We start from the raw sequence: 9,957 nt of genomic DNA, 5'->3' as shown, positions 1-9,957 counted from the left end.
TTTAGTCTTTTGATCTTATTTTTCTCCCCCTCTCTTTTTTTTTCTTTTTTTTTTTTTTTGCTTTTTGTTGGAGAATATTTGGGTTTGTCCCTTTCTCGGAATCCATTTTTGTGCCCCTTTTTCCAATCTTATTCTATGTCTCTTCAATAATATCATACTATGTCAATTAAAAATATTACGTTAAATTAAAGTTTCATATCACGTTAATTAAAAAGTTATATGAGTTAAAATATTTTAACTGATTAGGGGACACGAAAGAGAACACGAATAAGGAGATATACGAGCTCATTAATCCCACTTTCTCTCTGTTATGTATATAGAACTGAAATGTTTTTTTTTAATACCTTTTTTTTGGGCTTCTTGTAACAAGTTGGCTTTTCCACTAGAGTTTTTAGCACACTTGCCTTTCAAACTTATTGTGGTTAGCAAATTACTCCCTAAATTTTTAATTTGACACTCAACTCTTTAAACTCGTATAATTATTGCAATGTGCCCCATTTTATTAAATTTGCTCATGAGATTAAAAGTTAAGGAATTAAAAGATTTGTACACATTGAATTAGAATGTTAGAACTTTCGACTAAAACGTACTTTTCGACACTAACACAATTATCGTCAAGGTATATTCTAACAATTTTATAAGTTAAGAAAACAAGTTGTTAATGTCATACAAGTTCAGAATGCATATGTGTAAAATACCCTTTCTATTATGATTTATCGAGAGTGGTAACCAAATTTTAACAGAAATAATTGGACAAAAATCATCAGTCTAATTGATGTCCCAGAACAAGCTGCAGTGCTGTAGTTTGAATTGTGCTAAAACAGAGTATTTTCTTTGATTTACTTATTTATTTATTTATGAAGTAACCAAATAAATATGAAGTCGCACGCAATGTCCTTATGTGAAACTAAGGGCTTTTAACATGAAGAAAAAAAATCATATGCAAATGCAATAATACTTTTTGAGAATATAGGTATTTTCTACAATTTCCTAATTCCTATCATTTTAAAAAGGCAAATATGACATTTTAATGTACTTTCTTTTATCTTTTTTACGTATAGGGGAGAATTTGTTAAAAAAATAAATTAAATGTTATTCGTTTTGGGGAAATTAAATGGTATTGAATTGTAACTTTTTTAAAAGTAAAAAAGTCATTTGTCAAAAAATCGAAATTTATTTATTTATTTTTGGGTAAAAGGATAGAAAGGAAAATGTTGAAGTGGGCTGGGCCGTAGGCCGAAGTCCTGAGGTGGAAGCGAGTATGGCAATAGAAAAAGTGCGAGTAGCGCATTCGCGTGTATTGCCCTAACCTTCCAGTTCTAACTCCACAGCTTCTCCTACTCGCGCCTCAACTTGCTTCGCTGATTCATTCAGTTCAAGTAAGTTTCTGTCTTTACTTAATTTTTTTCCTTAAAAAAAAAAAAACAACAACAACAACAACGCATTCAGTTGTTTAATGGCTGGGAATTTCTGTCCCTGTTGTTTCCTTAGCTCTGTTTTTTTAATTAATCGCATTTAACTTTTTCAATAATTGAAAAAGAATTTTCTTGAATAATGTTCCCCTTTCGCTGTTTGTTGCTATATATATATATATATATATATGTATATGTATATGTATATATATATATATATTTGCTGAATTTGTTGCCATAGTTTAAGAATTTCAAGTTTTTTTTTTCTAGTGAATTTCAATTTCTGCTTGATCCCATTTTATTCACCCCTAATATTTTGTTGTTGAAATTTTCATTGCTTTTGTACTTCACATGCGTTTTCTGCTTTAAGGACCTGTTTAGGGATGTAATGGGAAAGATAAAATGTTTGGTAAGAGAAGTAAAAGAATAAGAAGAAGGGTCATTGTTCTTTGATAATGTTTAGTTATCTATTAAAATGTGGAGTGAGAAATAATCTGATTCGTTGTTTGGACTTCGAAATAAGAATTTTTATGAATGTAATAATTAATATGTCGTTCTACGAAATTAAAAAATATGTGAACTTATCAGGGTACATAAGTAAATTTTGTATTTATTCCCATTAACCAGGAAAGCAATATAAAGAGAAGTGCTGGATTTGCATTCCTTTTCTTACATGAGAAAATTGCATAATTTACTCTTAAAATTACGTGTGTCTAAATTTTTAACACTCATTCTTGCTTAACACCTTTTTGTTAGTATGGTTACTTAACTAAAAGGATTGCTTAATACCCTTTTGCTAGTATAGTTAGTTAACTAAAAAGATTATTAATCAAGAGTAAGGTGTATAAACTATGGGGTTGTTTTTTTGGAGTGTAACTTTAGTGTAGTTTTTGAGTTGAATTTTAGTTATAACTTGAGTTGAAGTTGTAACTTGAATAGAGTTGAGTAAAATTGAATAAAGTTAAAACTTAAAAGAACGTGAACTTGAATAAAGTTAGAACTCGAGTTGTCTTTTTTTGAGTTTTTTGGACAAAAGAACATGCCCTATATATCTTGACTCATGCATTTTTAAGTGGTATTTGTCTACATTTCTTATATTGTGTGGAGCACATCGAACTGCCATTCGTGATTTTGCTAGTAAACGCGCGATTTCTTTCCTTTTTTATTTTTTGTTTTTGGAATTTGGGAGCGGGACTGCAGGAGAATTCAAACTCTACACGGTGGAGTCAAGTGTCATTATTGCTAAACTATGCCTATAAGTATTAAGTAATCATATGATTAAATAGGAAAGAAAAACACTCTACTTTTCTCTTTCCCGTGTTATGGTTGAGGCTACTATAAGTATTAAGTAATCATATGCTTGCTGTAACATGACAATTGCTATACATCTAAACAGTTTTCTGTTTTCCATTTGCAATTGCTACAAATCTAACCTTTGACTTAGTACGACAAGAAAAAATAAATAAATAAAAGAATTTCCTTTGTAATGTCAAATGTACTGGTTATTTTCTACATATATGTTAGTTTGAGTTAGATTATTAAAGAAAAAAGGAAATAAAGAAATAAAGAATTTCCTTTGTGATGTCAATGTAGTATGTACTGGTTATTTTTATTGCTTTTTTTTTTTTTAGTAGTCCTTTTCTGTTTTCCACCGATGGTTGTTATGCAAAGTCAGTAATATCTTAGAATTACTCTTTTGGGTTTTATGCTTCATTTCATGAAGAAAGAGATTTACTTGGGACAATTGCTGAACATTCGCATTGGTGCTAAGCACCTCAAGTATTTCGTATCACAGTGTGATTTTGTATATACCTTTATTAAAGAACAATCGCATTTCGCTGAAAGAAATTGGTGCTTGGCGTCATTGATGATGTTTATCGAGCCACTTTTTCACTGTAGTTTTAAAGTCTAATACATTTAACGGTAGTTTGGATTTGGATTTGATGATAATATGGAGTTTCTATGCGTATTTGGGATTCACAGTGAGAATCACTTGTAATGAATAGATTATTGTGCAAGTTCTGCATTTCCATACTTTCTGTTTGATTTAAATGTGAATAATTTCTAGATGGTTTTGCGATCACTTTAATGGATGTGATTTTCCTTCTTGCCTTTTCAGGCTCATGTCTGAACAATTAGCTTGTAACCAAAGGAATCAGATTCTATGGGTATAGATCTCGAACAACCATCAGGAGAATATCATAAGGAAGATAGTAGACAGAATGTGAATGCTGTTGCGGTGGATGGTGCAGATGAAGGGCTTTATAGAGATCCAACTAATGGGAGTTTACTCAACTCAGCTAGAAATGTTAAGGAGAATATGGGACCAACTGCCGAGAAAAGATTAGATAAGGGAAGCAAATCACAAACTGGTGCTGAAATAAACTTGAATTCATCAAAAAATTTAGAGCCCCATGATGGAATGGAGTTTGAATCAAAGGAAGAAGCCTTTTCATTCTATAAAGAATATGCAAAGTCTGTGGGTTTTGCTGGTGTAATAAAGGCAAGCCGTCGATCCAGAGTAACTGGAAAATTTATTGACGCCAAATTTGCATGTACTAGATACGGGACCAAGCGAGAATCTAGTGCAGATGAAACTCCAGAAGGTGTTTCAAATGCAGATGGCACAACTATATTTGCTGTAAAAAGAAAGCGGGGCCGTGTTAATCGATCATGGGAGAAAACGGATTGCAAAGCGTGTTTGCACGTTAAGACAAGGGATGATGGCAGATGGATTATTAGTAGTTTCACAAAGGAGCATAATCATGAAATTTTTCCTGATCAAGCCTATTACTTCCGGGGGCATAGAAATTTAGAATTAGGAAGTAGTGATACTGACGCCTTGCATGCTATCCGGGCAAGAACCAAAAAGATGTACGTTACAATGTCCAGACAGTCTGGTGGTCATAAGAAAAACGAAAGTCGAAAGGGTAGTGGATCAAATCAATTACAAGGTGGACAAATTTTGGCTCTAGATGAAGGAGATGCTCAAGTTATGCTTGACCATTTCATAGATATGCAAGATGAGAATCCAAACTTCTTTTATGCTATAGATCTGAATAAAGAGCAGCAGTTGAGAAATGTTATGTGGGTTGATGCCAAAGGTAGGCTTGACTATTGCAATTTTTGTGATGTAGTGCTTTTTGATATAACATATATCAGGAATGAATATAAATTGCCACTTGCTCCTTTTATTGGTGTGAACCATCATTGTCAGTTCCTCCTTCTGGGATGTGCATTAGTTGCTGATGAGAGTAGATCGACGTATGTGTGGCTTTTGCGGGCATGGTTTAGAGCAATGGGCCGACATGCTCCAAAAGTGATACTTACTGATCAAGATTGCATCTTGAAAGAAGCAATTGCCGAGGTCTTTCCTGATTCTCGACACTGTTTCTGCTTATGGCATATAATGAACAAGGTTCCCGAGAAGCTCGGCTACGTGATGAGGCAACATGAAAAATTTATGGCTAAATTTAACAAATGCATTTTCAAGTCTTGGACAACCGAACAGTTTGAAAAGAGATGGTGGAAAATGGCTGATAGGTTTCATTTAAGAACTGACCTATGGTTTCAATCCTTGTATGAAGATCGCGAACGGTGGGTACCAGCATACATGAAAGAGGTATTCCTTGCAGGGTTGTCTACGACACAGCGATCGGAAAGTATAAACTGTTTTTTGGATAAGTACATGCAGAGGAAAACTACGTTAAAAGAGTTTATCGAACAATACAAAGGAATTTTACGTGAGAAGGCTGAAGAGGAAGTAAAAGCAGACTTCGAAACTTGGAATAAACAGCCAGCATTGAAATCCCCATCACCTTTTGGGAAACAAATGGCAGCGATTTACACTCATGCAATTTTCAAGAAATTCCAAGTCGAAGTTTTGGGTGTAGTTGCTTGTCATCCAAGGAAAGAAACTGAAGATGGAGAAATAAAAACTTTCAGAGTTCAAGACTTTGAAGAGAATCAAAATTTCATTGTGGAGTGGAATGAATCAACATCTGATGTTTCATGCTTATGTCGTTCGTTTGAATTCAACGGTTTTGTCTGTAGACACGTCATGATTGTTCTTCAAATGTCTGGTGTACATAGCATCCCATCTCAATGCATATTGAAACGTTGGACAAAAGATGCAAAGAGTAGACAAACACTAAGAAAAGGTTCAGAAGTGGTTGAGTCTAGAGTTATACGCTACAATGACATATGTCAACGGGCCTTTAAATTAAGCGATGAAGGGTCTTTATCCCAGGAGAGTTACAATGTTGCATTCAGTGCATTGGAAGGAGCTTTGAGAAAGTGTGAAAGTATTAATAACTCAATTCAGACTGAAACACAACCAAGCTCACCAAGTCATGGTCCTCAACGCTTTGAAGAAGTGAACCTAAGTAGCCGGACTGGCATGGAAAATAAAAAGAATGGTGCATCTAAGAAAGGACAGGTCAGTTGAGCATTTGTTGCTTGTTATGCCTATATGCTTGGTTTGTTGGAAACTGTTTTAGCGGTTATTTATTATTTAGGCATATGTTGTTCTATTAGGTGCATTCAGAGCCAGTGGATATGGCTATTCGGATTCAAGAAAGCTGGCAGCATATGGTAGTTATCTTGTCTTCACTTAAAAACCTTTGTTTTAAAATGCAGACTCAAATTATAATATGAAGTAATGACTCGTATGGATTATGTACTTGCTGAAGGGGTCACAAATTTACGAGCACCTGCCCTTTGTGTTCTTATGAATCACAAGTAGCATGATATTGATATGTATAGTTTAGCAGAAAACATAACTAATTGAACTGGAAAATTTTGCTGTTTATCTTAACAAGTTCCATGGAGGTTATATGGATGAATATTCCTAAATCTTTGCTTTGTGTGTGTGTGCTGTTTTTTTCTTTTTGGTAGGAACAAATGAACTCGAGAAATCCAACTGTTGATGGCTATTTTGGCAGCCAAGAAGTTGCTCAGGGAATGGTAAGGATGTTCTTTCCAGTTCCCAATATATCCATGTATTGGATTTCTGGCAAATAAATTGTCAATTTTGTTTTCTGCCCCCCATTAGCTTGACCTTTGGATTCTGTCGCAGAGCCAAATAAACCAGATCGCTCCAAACCGTGATGATTATTATAGCAATCAACATGGTGTGCAAGGACTGGTAATGCAATTTGGCTGGCTATGATGATATAATTTATATTTGATGTGGTGTCATCTTAACTGAGACTTCTACTTTTGTTGCAGGGACAATTGAACTCGCTTGCACCTATCCACGAGGCACATTACGTAACCCAACAAAGAATGCATGCCATGGTATGGAATGTGCTAGTATTCTCGCAGTTGTGTTTTTGTTTTTGTTTTTATTTTTATTTTTATTTTTATTTTTTTTATGAGAATCATTTTGCTTTGTTTGACATGGTGAAAATAACTTGTACTGTTGCATGCTTGTAGGGGCAGTTACATCTCAGACCACAAACTGCTTCGGCTGTCCAGGACAGTTTGCAAGACATGGTATGCAAATCTTCACTTGGGATTCTCCTTTCTTTTTTTTTTTTTTTCCTTTCGTGTGATGATTCTTTACAATGTTTTCGAACTCGATCCAGGATCAGTCTAATATGGGATCCACACAGCTTCATGGCCTGGAATCAAAACACTTGCATTCAAAGCACCCATCTCGTTAGTTGCTCGAGTTATATTACAAGCTACTCATTTTAGTAAATTCCGAAAGTTGTATGCATTTTAGCAGACCATTGTCCTTATCTAACTCTTACATAGGTTTCCGCAATGATTATGTTTCGATAACTACTATGTTGTAGATGTGGATACAATTTCACATTTATTTCTTTTGCTGGGAATGCTTCTTTTTTTTTTTTTTTCCTTTTTTTTGCCCCAGATATGGAGATCTTATCTTGTATGTAGAGCCTCTCTTCTAAATTGTAAGTACCAAGTTGTTTCTTCTTGTGAATAGATAATCATTGTTAACTTACAAGATCCAGCTTCTTCAGCATCAAACAATTGACTACTTGTTGCTATTTGTCAACAATGGAGACTGCTAAGCATCAGGATCGACGGGAAGAAAGGATCTGGTTCTTCTCTTTGGATGAAACTACTTTGAGTCTGCCCATGTTAATAAAAAAAATTGGGAGGCACACCATTTCTCTGGTAAATGATAATAAAAAATTATATTTCTTGTTTACAATCAAATCCTTCAATCATGAACTGAACCGGTTAACATCGAATCATGTGTCAAAAGGAAATCTTTCTATCATGAACCAACCCAGTTAACAAGTTCAAAAGAGTTTTCTAGCAATTACACGAAGCTTCCTTTAAAAGCTAAGCGTGGAGGCTTTTGGCATTTTTACTGTCTGATGCGTCCCTAGTATTATTGAATACCGTCTTTAAATTGAATACGGAGCTATACGAGGCAATAATGTTAGGGACACTAACTCAAATCTCAACTTTTGTATACCAACTGATGTGTCCTAACATTATTACCTCGTATAGTTCCGTATTCAATTCAAAGATAGTCTTTTCAGGTTTCTTCTCCTCCTTGGCCGCTGTTGCTGCTTTCGTTGCCATTCCAGCTAAGCCAGCAGGTTCTGGTTTTATAACTCCGTCACCTGGTGGTTCCTGCATTCCCATTTTTCCGCATCAAAATGGCACGCCTGAAAACACGCTCACTTGGAGGATTGCAATGCCAGAAGGATCAAATGTTTACCGTAGTTTCATCGCAGGTTGACTGTAGTTTTTCCATAATTCATTTAAGTTACGAAGGATTTATTGCCACAACTGTAGAGCGCAATGGTTTTCTGTAAAACACGTCGGCCAAATGATGCTGCAATCTTAAAACTGAGCTCATCTTCGGGTTCATACCAACAAATGGCAAATCGGCCTAGAAGAAATATCGCATTCTTTCTCCACACATGGTAACGACTATGTAGACCTTGGAATCAAAAGTGGCGAAAAAGAAGAAGCAATAAGACTCGAGTTGGATTTTAAACTTCTATATCCCATCTCTGCCTATCTCGTGTGCTGCAGTTAAGCTTAATAAATAAGGAGTAAAACAGTCTAGTACTAGAAAACAAAAAGACTTTAAATAATGAGAAGGGGAGCAACAAATAACAAAAGCCAAATAGCAAATACCAAGAAAAAAATGTCTAGCATTATCCTCTTTGTTTGCCCCCTCAAATTTTTCGATTGTCACTAATACACAATTTTTTTTTTTTATATTCAATTATTTACCCTAAGTTTTTACTTTTAAATATATCTTTATTCGAACAGAAAATGGTAAACCAAAAATCAATTCATGGCTCTATCATTGGTTGTTGTAGTCATTTTTCTCTTAAAAAAAAAAACGGTTAGAGTGGTTCTATTGACACTTTTTTTTTGTTTTTTTACTCATCAAACCTCTTCTAAATACATTCACCACTTCATTTAAAAAACATTAAATTGATTAACATCCATGTTCATCCCGAACTTGCCCCCTAACAATTTCATTCTACCACTTTAAATATATTGTGCACCCAATATTACATTTTATTCACACACTTCTATATACACTCGAGTTTTGCTTGAAACACTAGCAAAAAAATTACAAAAACAGTAACAAAAAAAAAAAAATAAAGGTTACGTCCAACAAACGGGACGACGGCCGGACTTAAGACTTTGCTTAAATAGAATCATCTTCCTAAAAATTAGGGAGGATGTTTTTAAATTTTGTAAGGATAACTAGTAGAATTTAGCTGTCATTTTTACGAATATCTCAAATCACGTGTCCTTTATTTCACCATTTAAATTGCAATTTTAAACTTTAGAACTTCTAGAAGAATGACACATCGAATATTCCCCGCAATACTTATTCATTTAATTCAATATAAGAACGCCCATTTTCTTCCCTACCATCTTTGATGGTTGGCGTAGTGATGAAAGATGACAGAATATGACTCTAATGTGTAGTGAGGTTTAATTATGTCTCTTATCAGCTTCTCAACTACGACTTGGGCTAATGTTATTTTTGACTCGTTACGTGCGAGTTTACGAAGCATGAGTAAGGTTCTTCGCTATTTCACTTGTAGTTTGAGTAGAAATGTTAAGGGCCGTTTAGTTCGATGATTCGAGTTTTTAATTTGAGTTGAGATGTGATTTTATGTGAGTTTTTTATTGTAGCAAAAAAATTAGATGTGATTGTTTGTGAGAGCTTTTTATTGTAGTAAAACTCGAATTTTAAACTCGAATTAGCGAAATAAACGGAGGTAACCGCTAAGTTGAGGACTACGAACACTAAAGTCCAGATCTATGATCTCTATTTTCTTACTTTATTGATTGTACCTTCATTACTAAATTACCATATCCTCTAAATTTAATAATTTAATCACGCGAATATGAATTGAATATAAAAAATACTTAAAGCAATTCATAAGGTATCAAAATTTAATTAGTAGGGACAACTAAAAAGATAAAAAAAAATGAGACAATAGATCTTAATTTAATAGGATCGATCTCACTTATGGCTGGGTAGGAAAAAAAAAAAAAAAAAAAAAAAAAAAAAAAAAAAACAACC

General features: G+C 34.1%; 1 protein-coding gene across 2 annotated transcripts; it reads left to right on the top strand.

Moving 5' to 3' along the window:
- Positions 1-1,308: 1,308 nt before the first annotated feature.
- On the top strand, positions 1,309-7,389 carry LOC21412641 (protein FAR-RED IMPAIRED RESPONSE 1). Of its 2 annotated transcripts, XM_024174389.1 has the most exons (8): positions 1,309-1,379; positions 3,532-5,850; positions 5,949-6,005; positions 6,309-6,377; positions 6,490-6,558; positions 6,642-6,710; positions 6,849-6,908; positions 7,001-7,389. In XM_024174389.1, the coding sequence occupies exons 2-8, from the start codon at positions 3,577-3,579 to the stop codon at positions 7,076-7,078; spliced, it is 2,676 nt and encodes an 891-aa protein (XP_024030157.1). In that variant the 5' UTR covers positions 1,309-1,379; positions 3,532-3,576; the 3' UTR covers positions 7,079-7,389. The 2 variants fall into 2 exon arrangements, with proteins under 2 accessions (XP_024030157.1, XP_024030159.1); XM_024174391.1 differs by lacking the exon at positions 5,949-6,005.
- Positions 7,390-9,957: the final 2,568 nt, after the last annotated feature.

Source organism: Morus notabilis, unplaced genomic scaffold (assembly GCF_000414095.1).
Source record: "Morus notabilis unplaced genomic scaffold, ASM41409v2 Scaffold96, whole genome shotgun sequence".
NCBI classification, from domain to species: domain Eukaryota; kingdom Viridiplantae; phylum Streptophyta; class Magnoliopsida; order Rosales; family Moraceae; genus Morus; species Morus notabilis.
This window is presented reverse-complemented; position numbering and strand designations above follow the sequence as displayed.